General features: G+C 37.1%; 1 protein-coding gene across 1 annotated transcript in view; it reads left to right on the top strand.

Moving 5' to 3' along the window:
- Positions 1-14,838, top strand: part of ITFG1 (integrin alpha FG-GAP repeat containing 1) — a 237,140-nt gene that overhangs the window by 154,026 nt on the left and 68,276 nt on the right. Inside the window, exon 12 of the mRNA XM_004704695.4 lies at positions 579-687. Within this exon, the coding sequence (XP_004704752.1) occupies positions 579-687 (109 nt within the window). The remainder of the gene's footprint in view (positions 1-578; positions 688-14,838) is intronic.

The raw sequence follows: 14,838 nt of genomic DNA, 5'->3' as shown, positions 1-14,838 counted from the left end.
GTACAAATGCGCTTTACACAATTGATGTGTGTATGGATTGGGATAACAGTTGTATGAGCCCCTAATAAAATGTTAAAAAAAAAAAAGGTGGGCTCATGCAAAATCATTTATGTCACTAATACCCCTTCTAGAAAAAAAAACATTATCAATTTATATTAAAACTAAAAACATAGCTAACGTATGATAAGTGATAACCCTCATTAAAGAATCCAAGAAGAGTAATTTAAAATGAGCATGCCTTTGGGGAGGGGCAATCAAATAGAATTTTTAACTTTTTTAGGAAAAAACAAACCCTATAATATGCAGTAGTGGCAAGCAGCAGATTAAAAGTTTTTTCTCTTTATAATTTGGAACAATTTGACAGTCCATATCACAGACCTTTAAAATGCATGCAAACAGGACTGGAAGGAAATGTGAACATACTAAATGCAAGCAGTTCTCTTTTCTAGAGAATCACAGATGTTCTTCATTTTATTTACATTTTAATATTCAGTATTTTATATTTTTTATATTTTTAAAGGTGGTCCTTTTTTTAATAGTTTAATAGATTAAAGCTATCATTTGCTTTTTTTTTTTAGGGAATCTTGGACATTGTAGTACTAAGTAAAGGATATACAAAAAATGATTTTGCCATTCATGCACTGAAGAATAACTTTGAAGCAGATGCATACTTTGTTAAAGTCATCGGTGAGTATTTCTTTTATATGTTTTTCACTAAGTAACCATTTGCTAAGAAGTCAGTGCCAACTTTTGGTGACCCCACATGTGTCAGAAGAGAACTGTGTTTCATAACTGAATGTGCACACTGACTGGTTTTTCAGAGGTAGATCACCAAGCCTTTCTTTCTATTGAGGTGCCTCTAGGTGTACTCTACCTACGAACCTCTCAGTTTAATAGCCAAATTTACTATTTACATCACCTTGGGATTCCTGTTATTGTTTGTATTTAATTATGTGTGCACTCAACCACCCAACTCCAAGATGATTCCTGGTGATTTTGATGGATTGTCTGGCACAGCAAGATATTTCATGCTCATCTTTTACTTTCCTTGCCTCAGTCCAGAAATCAGACACAGCTCCATAAAAACCCTGGGTCCTCTAAGTAGAAGATACAGAAGCTCTGATGGTATAGTGGTTACAAGTTGGGCTACTGTCTGCAAGGTATGCAGTTCAAAACCACTAGCTGCTCCATAGGAGAACGATGAGGCTTTCTACTCCCATAAACAGTTACAGTTTCAGAAACTCACAGGGGCAGTTCTACCCTGTTTTAAAGAGCTACTATGAGTCAACATCAACTCGATGGTATAGACTTTTTTGGAATATCTAGAAATCAAGTTCTGGGTGCTTCATTTGCTCTTTGCTCATGGGCTGTCACCACTTCAAGGCTCTCTCAATATACAAAACTGGGAATTAGAAGCATGGGTTCATGTGCAGGACCAGGCTCCACAATCGAATGGGTCCAAAAGGGGGGTTGTGAAATTGAAGGGTAAATTATAGAAACTTTTGACAATGCATGCAAGGGTTCACCTCTTCCATGAAGACCAGAGAGAGTACTAATTTATTCTCTGACAGAGTTATATAGTCTTGGGCTAGCAAGCCCCGGTAAGCAAGTTTGTAACAAGAAGAGGATTAACATGACAGAAAGATACATATATAAGAAGATTGAGGGTTATAGAAGTTAAGATGGAGGCTTAACCTTGACGGGTTATAGTAGTTAAGATGGAGGCTTAACCTTGGTCGTCCCTTAGGTTTCTAGGAGCTCTTCTCCAGGGGAGCAATCTATGATCCTTATCACAAGGGAGTGGGCCATACTTAGGGTGGGGTGGTCTGATCACTCTTGATGACAGACAGCCTTCAAGCAGTTAACCTTCAAGCGTACATAGCAACCATGGGCTTGCAAGCAGCATCTTAAAATTAACATTATTATGGGGACATTGTGGGGAATAGCTTTAGTTAGGAGTATGTGACTGGGATTTATCTCCAACTCATGAACAGTGAACACCTTTCTCCACCAGTCTGCTTCCCAGATCCCTTAAATGTAAGCTAAGAGAATTTGTCCACATACACTCTCTTCTCAATTCAGTTCCCCCAGGTTTACGTCCAGTAACCCATATAAAACTATGTCTACATCTGTGTATTTTTATACATGTTATAAACCTGTGACTTTATGCTGACACTTTTTACATCTAAGAAAACACTGCAAGTTTCATTCTACTCCTTTCTATGTTTATAATTATCTTCTCTGACAGTGAGAAACTTAGCTCCCATTATTCCCAGTATATTTGTGTATTTGCTGTATAACCAGTTCCCAACCATGCCAGCCGTCACTTCCACCTGCCACTTGTGTTCATCACAGAAATCTGTGCGTATTTTAGTAAGTTTGCATCTGAACATTTTCTTTGTAGTGATTGTAAAAGCTACTGAGTTTATTACTTTAGTTCCCACATGTTTGTTGTTAATATATAGAAATTCAATTGATTTCAGTGTATTGATCTTTGACCCTGATTCTTGGCTAACCTCATTTATTGAATCTATAATGTTTTTTGTAGACTATTTGGGTGTTTTTTTTTAAGTACCCAATCATAGCATCTGTAAGTACCCAATAGCATTTTAAGTACCCAATCATAGCATTTATTTCTCATTTCCCAATCTATAGCTTTGTATTTATTTTTCATGTGCTAGCTGGGACTCACAGTACTATGCTGAATAGGAGTTTTGAGAGTGGCTAGCCTTACCTTGTTTCTGCCTTAAGGGGAAAGCATTCTGTATTTCACTATTGAGTTGATATTAGCTGTAGGTTTTATATATGTGAAGTCAACATTAAGTTCCAGATAACAGAGGCTCTTAATTTCCTGAGAGTGTTATCCTGAATTGGTGTTGGATAGCTATTTGTCATACTTTATAATACCATACTATTATTATAGTCATCATCTAGACAATTATGTCCATTCGTTTAGCCAAATTTCATTATTCTTTATAGGAATATTTATTACCTATTTCCAATGGGCATAAGTAAACAGCTGAAATAATAAAAGCAAAAGAGTAGATTTCTTTTTAGAGATAAAAGTGACAGAATATATCATCATTTCTATTAACTAGCAAATTCACCCTTATTTTGGATTAACTAAGAGTAAATCCCAACTCATTGCTAATGTAGCCACAGATTATTAATATTTAATGCCATTTCATTACTTGTTATCATCCATTCAACTCTCTCCACTCCTTTTCCATTTTTAAGAGATATTATTAGTCTATTTTAGATCTACAGTAAATTAGAGACAAAGTAAGTACCATTATATTTGATATGCTGTTAACTCATAATTTCTTAAATATTCAACTAATTTTGTTTTTATTATTTTAAAATCATTTTATTGGGGCTCTTACAGTGCTTATAACATTCCACATGTCAATTACATCAAGATTATTTGTACGCCATAATCATTTTCTAAACATTTACTTTCTATTTGACCCCATGATGTCAGCTCCTCTTGTTTCCCTCCCTTCACCCCCTTCCCAACCTCGTGATGAATTATAAATTATTATTGGTTTTATATCTTACACCAACCACTGTCTCCCTTCACCCACATTTCTGTTATTCCCCCTTGGTGGGGTGGGGATCAATCAACCATCGATCATTACAATCGGTTTCCCCTTCTCCCCTTCTTTCCCCCACTTTTCCACGAGTCTCCTGGTATCACTACTCCCATTTCTGTTCCTGAGGGATTTATCTGACCTGGATTCCTTGTGTCATGAGCTCTTATCTGTACCACTGTACATTCTCCAGTCCAGCTAGAACTGAAAGGCAGGACTGGGGTCATGATAGTGGAGGATGAGGAAGCCTCAAAGAACTAGAGGAATTTTGTGTGTTTCATCAGTGCTATACTGCACCCTGGTGATTGCATCCCTTCCTTGTGACCCTTCTGTAAGGGGATGTCCTATTGTCTATAGATTGGTTTTGGGTCTCTGCTCCGACCCCCTCGTTCTCAACAATATGGTTTTTGTGGGTTTTTGTGGGTCTTCTGGTGCCTGTTTCCTGATTTCGTGGACACCTCGTGATCACACAGGCTGTGTGCTTCTTCCATATGGCCTGTTTTATCTCAGCTAGATGGCCGCATGTTTAAGTTCAAAGCTTAATACTCCAGATGCTGTATCTTTTGATAGCCAAGAACTTATAGAATTTATATGTATTTTTTTCCTCAGTGAATTTTAAAACTTGCTCGCTGTAATTGTGTATGTACATTACGGACTTTGTTCAGTTAATTGTTCAAAGCACTGATGAAGTATGAGTTTGAGATTTGATAGCTTAATGATGTTATTAAATCCAATACAGCATTTGACTGATTCAAATTTTTGTTCCACAAAAGTCATATGATCTCTAAGAACTCTCATATGATCTGAAAATGTTTGTCCTGTCATATGGATCATTAAACTCATCCTCTTTTTAAAGGACCGCACATTATTATTCTGCATCTATTTAATGTAGTGCATAATCTCCTTCCTTTGCTTTCCACTTGTTCTAGGGTATTTGAGAAATGTTCTGAACTCTAGATTTATTTATTTTTATCTCTCCTAATACACTGTAATAGTGTAAACAACTTGAGGGTAGTGTCTGTGTCTTATTTATCTTTCATTCTTTAATACCGAACATAGAAGGTACTAAGATAACTTATGTCAAAGAAATTACCAGCTGCCTTTTGAGACATGGCTTGTCTATTCTAACTTGAGTTTTTATTAAATTTTGCCAGTACTGATTCCTCTGACCCCAAATTCAGTCTCCAAGACACCTCCCACCAAAATAGTAAACTCCAATTGAAGGCGAGTTGCCAGCTGTTCCTATTTTATTTTATCAGGGACACACTTTCTTTGAAGAGAAATTGAACCCTCAGGAGTGTGCTACCCTTTTCATGTTCAACATGTCAAATCTATTCATCTATTCAAATTCTCTATGATTAGAAATTCTAGCTTACATAATTTTCCAGGTTTTGTACATATGTTGCCATCATTATTTTTCTAAACATTTACTTTCTATTTGAGTCCTTGGTATCAGCTCCTCTTTTTTCCCTCCCTCCCCCCTCCTACCCTTGTGAAACCTTGACAAATTATAAATTATCATTGTTTCCATATCTTATACCGACCACTGTCTCCCTTCCCCCACAGTTTCTGTTGTTGATCCCCCTGGGGGGCGGTGGGGTGGTTATGTGTCAATCATTGTGATTGGTTCCCCCTTCCTCCCCTCCTCTCCCTACTTTACCTCTATCCTCCTGATATCGCTCCTCCTATTCTTGTTCCTAGAGTCTGTGTGTCATAAGCTCATATCTCTTATCTGCATCTGTTACATTCTCCAGTCTAACCCATAATGAAAGGCAGGACTGGGGTCATGATAGTGGGGAGTGACGAAGCCTCAAGGAACCAGAGGAATAGTGTGTGATTCATTGGTACTACACTGCACCCTGGTTGACTCATCCCTTGCTTGTGACCCAGTTCAGTGAGGGGATGTCCTATTGTCTACAGATGGGTTTGGGGCATCTGCTCAAGCCCTGCCTCAATGCAAGAACACTTTTGTTCTAACAACCTGGCTTTCTACGATGCTCACCCTCCCAGCATGATCACTGAAGACAAAATAGGTGCATAAACAAATGTAGTGAAGAAACCTGATGGTGCCCATCTATCAAAAGATATAGTGACTTGGATCTTAAAGGCTTGAAGTTAAACAAGCAGCCCTCTAGCAGAGAAGTAATAAGCCCCCATGGAAGAAGCACACCAGCCTGTGGGATCATGACGTGTCAAAAGGATCAGGTAACAGGCATCATAAGAGCCAAAACAAACAAACAAAAACATATCATTGAGAACAAGGAGGGTCGGAGCAGAGACCCAAAATCCATCTTTCTCTTTTTAAATGAGTTGGATATAGGATTTGTGTCTTGGATTGAGTTTTTCCAGTATACTATAAAGAACTTGTTTTCTTAAATTTAAAGCTTTTAAAAGACACAATGTATTATTCCTTAAAAAATCTCTATATAAGTGTGGTTTTTATGCCTGAGTGTATATCTGTATGGATTGAGAATGAATGCTTTCCAGGAGATATATTAAGAATTAAGCAATGAAAAATAAACTCAAATGAAAGAAATGCTTACATAGTTAGAAAAAATTATCCCAGCATTCTGCAAGTTCTTATATTCAAGGCTTTAAATCACTTTTGTACTAAAAATTCTTTGTTTTTTGCTCTTAAGAAAACACTGTGAATGTATTTTCTGTATTTGTCACAAGTTTGCAAAGTATTGTGAATGCTTGTGATGCCATTGCTTCCCATGTTTGAATCTGTAGACTGTTTTATATGGGAGCATATAAATATATACATATAAAGCGTATAAATATAAATAAATCAGAGAATAGTGTTTTCCAGAGATAAAAGATTCAAAATAGAATGGACTGTTCCCACTTAAAATATTTAAAATCCCTAAAGAGAGGAAGCAATTCTCACTGTGAAAAGGCAACTATACCCATGTTTATTATTATTTATATATATTTAATAATGATCATGATTAATCCTTGCCCACATAAGAAAATGTACACATATAATTTAAGGCCCTTCAATCCTTCCTTGGTGTTTATGTATTTACGTTTTTACAAATCAGAATGTCTTTGAGACAGAAAAGGGCTCAGAAGAGATTTCATCCAAGTCCAACGACTACAGCATCTCAGCCAGTTTGTGTGTAAACACCTTACAGTGAAGGAGAGGAGAGTATACCTCACTGTAGAGCACAGACTTCTTTTAATAGTTGATTTTTAGAAAATATATTCTACATGAAAGTTAAAGTGTGTATGGTTAGTTATTTTTATATATTAATGGTGTACTTGGCATATGTTACTAATATTTAGCATAACAAAACCCCTCAGTAAATAAATGTCTGTTGACTATAAAGGGCTACCTCCAAAAAAGATTATTATAGCCTATATTCACAAAACCAAAATCCATTGAGTCAATTCCAATACATAGTGACCCTATAGGACAGAGTAGAATTGCTCCAGTGGGTCACTGAGACTGGATCTCCTTTTGTTTCTATTCATTTTATTGGGAACTCATACAACTCTTATCACAATCCATACATACATCCATTGTGTCAAGCACATGTGTACATTTGTTGCCATTATCATTTTCAAAATATTTTCTTTCTGTTTGAGCCCTAGATATCAGCGTCTCATTTTTTCCCCTCCCTCCCCCATCCTTGTTCTTGGTCTTTGATGCCTGATACCTGATGATCCTATCGACACCTCATGATCACACAGGCTGGTGTGCTTCTTCCATGTGGGCTTTGTTGCTTCTCAGCTAGAGGGCCGCTTGTTTATCTTCAAGCCTTTAAGACCCCAGACGCTATATGTTTTGATAGCTGAGCACCACCAGCTTTATTCACCACATTTGCTTATGCACCCATTTTGTCTTTAGCAATCCTGTTGGGAAGGTGGGCATCATGGTATGCCAGGTTAATAGAACAAAGTGTTTTTGCATTGAGGGAGTACTTGAGTAGAAGCCCAATGTCCATCTGCTACCTTAATACTAAACCTACAAATATTTATACACAGATCTATTTCCCCATCATCATATATAAATATATTTACATATGTACATGCCTGTATTTAGGCCTCTATAAATGCCCTTTGGCTCCTAGTTCTTTCCTCTATTTCCTTTTACTTTCCTCTTGTCCCACTATTATGTTCAGCCTTCATTTGAGTTTCAGTAATTCCTCTAGGTTACGTTGTTCTTGATCAAGCCTTACCAGGCCTCCTACCCTCCTCACCATCGATTTTAGTTCACTTGTTGTTCCCTTGTCCCTAGGTTGGTTGCTCTCCCGCCTCCCCCACTCCTGTGTCCCTCCAGAACCTTCAGTCCTGTTGTTTTCTCCTCCAAGTTGTTTATCCCCCCTATCTTATCTAGATAGACATGAAGAGATAATAATATGCACAAAAACAAAACAGCAAAACAAACCAACAAAAGAAAACAAAAAATAAAACAGCAACAAGAAAAAGAAAAACCTTTAAATAGTTCAGGGTCTGTTTGTTGACCTTTGTGAGTGTTTTCTGGTCGAGTCTGATGCTGTGCCACGCCCTGGCCCCAAAGTCTATTTTTGGTATTCCCTGGGGACTTCATTGCTCTGCTCCCCTTGCTGTTCTGTTGCATGCCTTTAGTGTTTCTCCATGGTGTGATGGGGTCAGATCGGGCACAATTCCTGCACTGTGTCTCCAGTGTTGTCATTCCCTGTAGGGCTATGGGTCAGTGAGGGATGTCATGGCTCATAGTGGGGCTCACCCTATGGTCTTCTCTGTGGATTGGCTACTCTGAGCGGGGATATCATCCTCAAGGGTTGGTGGGCCAGGATGTGTTCCACTCTCTCTTCCTCCCTCCTTCATTTGCTCCCATATGCTCTGATCATACATGTCCCTCTCCCTGAGCTATAGCTTCAGTGCTGTCCTCTGAAGTGGATTCTTCTGGGGGGGGGGGGCGGGGTATAGGGAGGTGGTCCTGTCCATTTAGTTGGGATTGGGGCTGGCCCCTGAGACTGTATTTCTTTATGGGAGCAAAAAGCCTCATCTTTCTCCCTCACAGTTGCTGGTGATTGCGAACTCATGATTGTGTGATTAGTGCAGCATGTTAACAGACTATAAATTCTAATGTAGTACTTATAAAATTGTTAAAATCCCACTCAGAAAAAAAGTAGACTTCTTGTGTCTTTTAAACAGTGAGAAGAAATGGCATGCCTGAAGTTTTTCTTTATAATAATCCTGAAAAGTTCAGTATGGAAGATAGATGGGAAAAAGTGGTTATTGTGTTACTGGTCCATGTATTAAAGACAAATGTTGAAGTTGTGCGAAGTATTTATGAGCTCATTGTTCTATTGCTTCTAATTTTAAAATTTATTATTAATTGGGATTTAATAGATATATCATTCCATAGTTCAGGTCAAGTAGAATCGTACAATTGTTATCACAATTCCTTCTAATTTTTTGTTTGAAATTTTTCTTAGTAAAAAGTTCAAACAAAACCAAAAAATCCTATGAAATTCTTGAGAATATTTGACCTGGAGAGTGTAATAATCTTTTGCCTATAAGTTCATAGCCTGTGTTAGCTAGGATTACAGTCTTTAGGTAGCATTGCTTCTTGGGAAGAAGTTTCTCCAAATGTTGACTGCTGAGAGATAGAGATAGCCAATTTGATATAAGAGGTTTTAGTTTTAGAAAACAGAATAACTTTGCATTAAAATATTAACATAAATATTAATAATGCACTTTTTAGAAAGGTCATGGAAAATAAGATACCAATTTATGGCAATCATTTGGGGTGGGAACAACCTCTTAGTCATTTGGAGATGCCCTCACACTCTTTGCTTTGATTATTAGTGATTGTTTGCCTAGTCAGACACTTACTAGCCTTGTAATTACTCTTTCAAAACCATCTGCAATGTCCAGAGTTGATTTTACTCTAAAATTATTTTGTTACTCTGATGTTCGAACTAGTCTATACTAAATGTTACTGTATTTCAGTTAGGAAATTTGGGTACTTACGCTTTCAGATGTGGGTAGGGAAAGGTAAAACTATCCTCTGCTGGTTCTATGAAACCACACCCAGAGAACTTTCTCCAAACAGGAGACATGACTTTATACATTATAGAATGCATAAATTCTTAAAACAGACTTAATTCTAGCTCATATATTCTCTCTTATCCCTATCAACTCAATTAGGTTTTATATCCCAGTTATGTTCTACTAATGCTTGACTGAGGAGCCTAGGTTAGACAGTGGTTAAGAACTCGCTTGTTAACAAAAAGGTCAGCCCTTCAAAGGCCTTAGATGCTTTGTTAGAGAATGGTGTTTCAGTGTGCTTCCATAAAGTTTTACACCCCTGGAAATCCTATGGGACTGGTCTTCTCTCCTGTATATAGTTGCTATCATAATCAATTAAATAACTACTCTCGATACTTAGATTTCTAATAAATATATCTGCATATTAAATATATACTACTATATGTATTCCCCTTGCACTTTTTAAAAAGTAAGGTATCTTCAACCTTTGTTTTCCAAATGAGATTAAACCTTTGGAATGTATATATACCCTTGCCAGCCTCTAGAGCAGTGGTTCTCAACCTTCCTAATGCTGCGACCCTTTAAAACATTTCCTCATTTTCGTTGCTACTTCATAACTGTAATTTTGCTACTGTTTGAATCATGATATCTGATATGCAGGATGTATTTCCATTGTTACAAATTGAACATAATTAAACATAATTAAAGCATAATGATTAATCACAAAACAATATGTAATTATATATTGTGAAATATTTATGTGTTTTCGATGGTCTTAGGCGACCCCTGTGAAAGGGTCCTTCGACCCCTCTACAGTCTTGCCCAGGGACAGTTGCCACTACAGCCTTTGCTGCTCACATCCTGGCAGCAGACCAGAAGGTAGAAAGAAGGCTTCTGTGAGAACAAAGTAGTTAACTGGAGATCCTCAGACAGCACAGCAAGAGTAATGCTTAAAAGAACTCCTGCAACTAGCCACCCACTGAGATGCATGATTGAGGGCCACTCCCAGAGCCCTGATGTACTCACTGCTCTAGCTCCCCACTCCCTGCCCCCTGGAGAGCTCAGGCTCTCGGTTTTCATCAGAGCTGGGCTTTCCCAGGAGGAAGCTGGGACAGGAGTTACAGGGAGACAGAGTTTGTTAGGTGATCTCACTACTTTGCTACACCATTTAGATATTATTTTCACCCATTTTTATTTGGAAGATTGTTTTTCTGTTGGTTTGGCTATATTCTAAAGTTGTTTAGGACACTATTGTGTTTTCTCATACTTTAGGAAATTAGAAGACTGAATTCAGGGTGTCCATTTTAGGGAAAGGTTTTCACATTGTGTCAACTCTAGGAGATATGTTTTTTCAGCTCTATCCCTCCACAGTAGTATGTGGATTGGCATCTAACTTCCCCTCATTGCTTCCTTTCTCAATCTGCTCTTTCATATTTCAGAGTAGATGGATTTAAGATATAGCCTACACTGGTGCTGCCCTATTTACATAACAAAGAAATAGATTCACAATTGGGTGTTTATAGTACATATTTTGTGGGGACAAGTTCAATCCCTAACACCAAGTGACAGATGATAGCTATTCCCTACATATAATCGCCTGGCAAGTTTCCAGGATCTTTTAATGCCCCCTTTCTCCCCTATTCCCATTATGGTTTACTTCTGTTCTCAGCTGCTGCCCTGAGATTACAGATTTTTCAGTGATCTCTTGGTGATTTCAACAGATCTCTAATCTGCTCTATTGACTAAACTGGTCAGTCAGCACTAACTGAGTCATTTCTCATTATTTTTTCACCTATTTTATACCCTTCAAAAATTTCTCTATTGTATAATATGGGAATAATATGCCAATAAAACTGTTCATTTTTTTCTCAAAATGACTAACACTGATTTTCATATTTTTTTCATCTTGTCAGTGTGATTTAGGGAAGTAAGGGAGGCAAATAGGTGGTACAATTGAAATTGTTTCAAACATATTTACCTAAAGACAAGGTTTTTTAATTTGTTTTTATTATTAATAAATCATTCCATTGGGGGCTCTTACAGCTCTTATAACAATCTATATATCAAATGTATCAAACACATTGAGACAAATATGTTGTAAAGGCCAATCCTCTCCTAAATTTATCACAATTTTTAACAGTAAATTTATATGTGTATAAAAATATACATATACATACAAATGCTATATACATATAAAGCATGTAGCTACAAAAACTAATACTTATTGTTTTATACAAATACAGAATGGGATCAAAATTGCTCAATGTTTACTTTATGCTTCTGTGTTTCAGTTCTACCATGAACATAGGATTTATTAGTTTAATTTTTGAAAGAAGCTAATGAAAATAATTAATCAATAGAGTAGGAGAAGTCTTCTTGTGTAGGGCCTAAAAGAATTTATCTAAATGACATGAAGGGGAACACTTTTTATTTCACACATGTGGGCAAAGCTTGACATAGTGGTAGAAAGGTTAGGATACTAGTTTTGTATTTAAATGTTTTAAAGAAACAAAAACTAAAGATATTTTCAGAATTCTAACAGTCACTCATAATCCAGCTAAGGATTTTTTTTGTAAGCCCTTACACATTTTACAGGTTTGACTTTATTGAACTCATCCTTCTCACACACATACACATCAGCATATTGGTTTAATGTTATATTATTTCTGAATTATTATTGCTCTTGTTTTCTTTTAGCTTTTGCATTTATGTAAAGTAATCATTGTAAACTGAATCACAAAAATAAGAATCCAATGTCTATACTTCAGATATCTTTATGAATACATGTTGTTTTTGTTGTTGTTGTTGGGTACCATCTAGTCAGTTCTGATTCAAAGCAACCCTATGTACAACAAAGTGAAACAGAGTGCTCTGCCCACAATTGTTCTTATGTTTGAGCCCATTGTTGAAGCCACTCTATCAATCCTTCTCCTTGAGAGCCTTCCTCTTTTGTGCCCCCGCACTTTACCAAACATGATTTCCTTGCCCAGGGACTGGTTCTCCTGACAACATGTCCAAAGTAAGTAATACTAAGGGTTGCCATCCTTGCCATTAAGGAGCATTCTGGCTGTACTTCTTCCAAGAAAGATTTCTTGGTTCTTTTGGCAGTCCATGGTACTTTCCATATTATTCACTAGCAGCATAATTCAAACACATCAACTTTTCTTTGGTCTTCCTTAGTCAGTGTCCAACTTCCACATGCATATGAAGTGACTGATAATACCATGACTTGGGTCAGGCACAACTTATTCCTCAAAGTAACGTCCTTACTTCTCAACACATTTAAAGATGTCCTATGCAGCAGATTTACATCCTTAATGCACTTGACTGCTGCTTCCATAAGCAATGGATTGTGCATCAAAGCAAGACAAAATCCTTAACAACTTCAATCTCTTTTCTGTTTATCATGGTGCTACCTGTTGGTCCAGTGTGAGGATTTTGATCTTCTTTACATTGAGATGTAATCTATACTGAAGGCTGCAGTTCTTGATCTTCATCCGCAGGTACTCAAGTCCTCCTCACTTTCAGCAAGCAAGGTTATGTTATCTGTATATAGCACATAGTTAGTAAACCTTCTTTCCAACCCTAATGTCTCATTCTTCATATAATGCAGCTTCTCTCGTGATTTGCTCAGCACACAGATTGATTGAGCTTGTTGAGAAGATACAACCCTGATGCACACCTTTCCTGGTCTAAGCCATGCCTTGTTCTAGTTCCACAACTGTCTCTTGATCCATTTACAAGTTCCTCATAAGCACAATGAAGTGTTCTGAAATTCCCTTTCTTCTTAAGACTACCCATAATTTATTTGTCCCACACATTTAAGTGCCTTGCATAGTTCATAAAACATAAATAAACATTGTCTTGGTATTCTGTGCTTTCAACCAAGATCCATCTGACATCAGCAATGATATTTCTTGTTCCACATCCTCTTCTGAATCCAGCCTGAACCTCTGGCAGCTCCCTGTGAAAGTATGGCTGAAAGAGTTGTTGAATGATCTTAAACAAAATTTAACTTCAATGTTATATAAATGATACTGTTTTATAATATATGCATTCTGTTGGGTCACCTTTCTTTGGAATGGGTACAAATATGGATCTCTTCCAGTCAGTTGACCAGGTAGCTATCTTCCAAATTTCATGTCATAGACTAATAAGTGCCTCTAGTGCTTCATTAGGCTGTTGAAACATTTCAATTGTTATTACATCAATATCTGGAGCCTTGTTTTTGGCTAATAATGTCATTGCAGCTTGAACTTCTTTGAACTTCTTTGAGCAACATCGACTCTTGTTCATATGCTACCTCCTAAAATGGTTGAATGTTGTCCAGTTCATTTTGGGACATTGAATCTGTGTGTTCTTTCCATTTTCTTTTGTTCCTTCCTATACCATTCAATATCTTTCTCATAGTTTTTCAATATAACTTGTACTTGAACTTTTTCTTGAGTCCTTCCAGTTTAAGGTTTTAGGTTTTCTAACTCTGGGTCTTTGCATATTGCATTATAGTATTGGACTTTGTCTTCTTGCTCTGCTCTTTGAAATTTTATGTTCAGTTCCTTGACTCTTCATTTTTTGTATTACCTTAACTACTCTATGATTAACAGCAAGTTTCCACATAGATCTTTTCCTTATTTCCTGTCAGATTGAATCCCAAGTAGAAGTCACCAAGGCACAAAATAGTTAGTCTCCAGCTTTGAGGAAAAAGAGAAAATCATGAGAGCAGCTAGGGAAAAACAAGAAATCACATAAAAAGTTATCCAAATAAAAATATGCTCAGACCTATTAGCTGGCACTATGAAGAAGAGGAGCAAGTAGAGTAACATATTCTAAAAATTCAAGGAATATAACACTAACCCAAGAATACTCTACTTAGCCAAATTATCTATCAAGATAGATGGAGAAGTAAGCATCTTCCCAGACAAGGAAAAACTCAAAAAATACGTTAGAAGAAACCCAGCCCTGCATGATCCTTACCAACCCAGTATGAGCAGAAGAACAGCACTCACCAAGCATAAATAAGAGACTGCCACATACAACAACCCCACTCAGAGGGCATCAAAGAGAAAACCACCCCCAAGATATTGTCTTAAGCGTGGACAGAAGTCAAAAATGAAACACACACACACACATATGCACAACACAATGATAAGAAAGAAAGGTAGTCGGACAACAGAAAAGTGAGTGAAGGCAGACGTCGGATAGGGCAAGATATGACAAAATAATAATTTATAAATTATCAAGGGCTCATGAGGGAGGGGGGAGC

The sequence above is a fragment of the Echinops telfairi genome, unplaced genomic scaffold (assembly GCF_000313985.2).
Source record: "Echinops telfairi isolate 266 unplaced genomic scaffold, ASM31398v2 ScPeMD7_2291;HRSCAF=2852, whole genome shotgun sequence".
In the NCBI taxonomy this organism is placed as follows: domain Eukaryota; kingdom Metazoa; phylum Chordata; class Mammalia; order Afrosoricida; family Tenrecidae; genus Echinops; species Echinops telfairi.
Note: the sequence above shows the minus strand (reverse complement) of the source record. Positions and strands in the feature narration are given on the sequence as shown.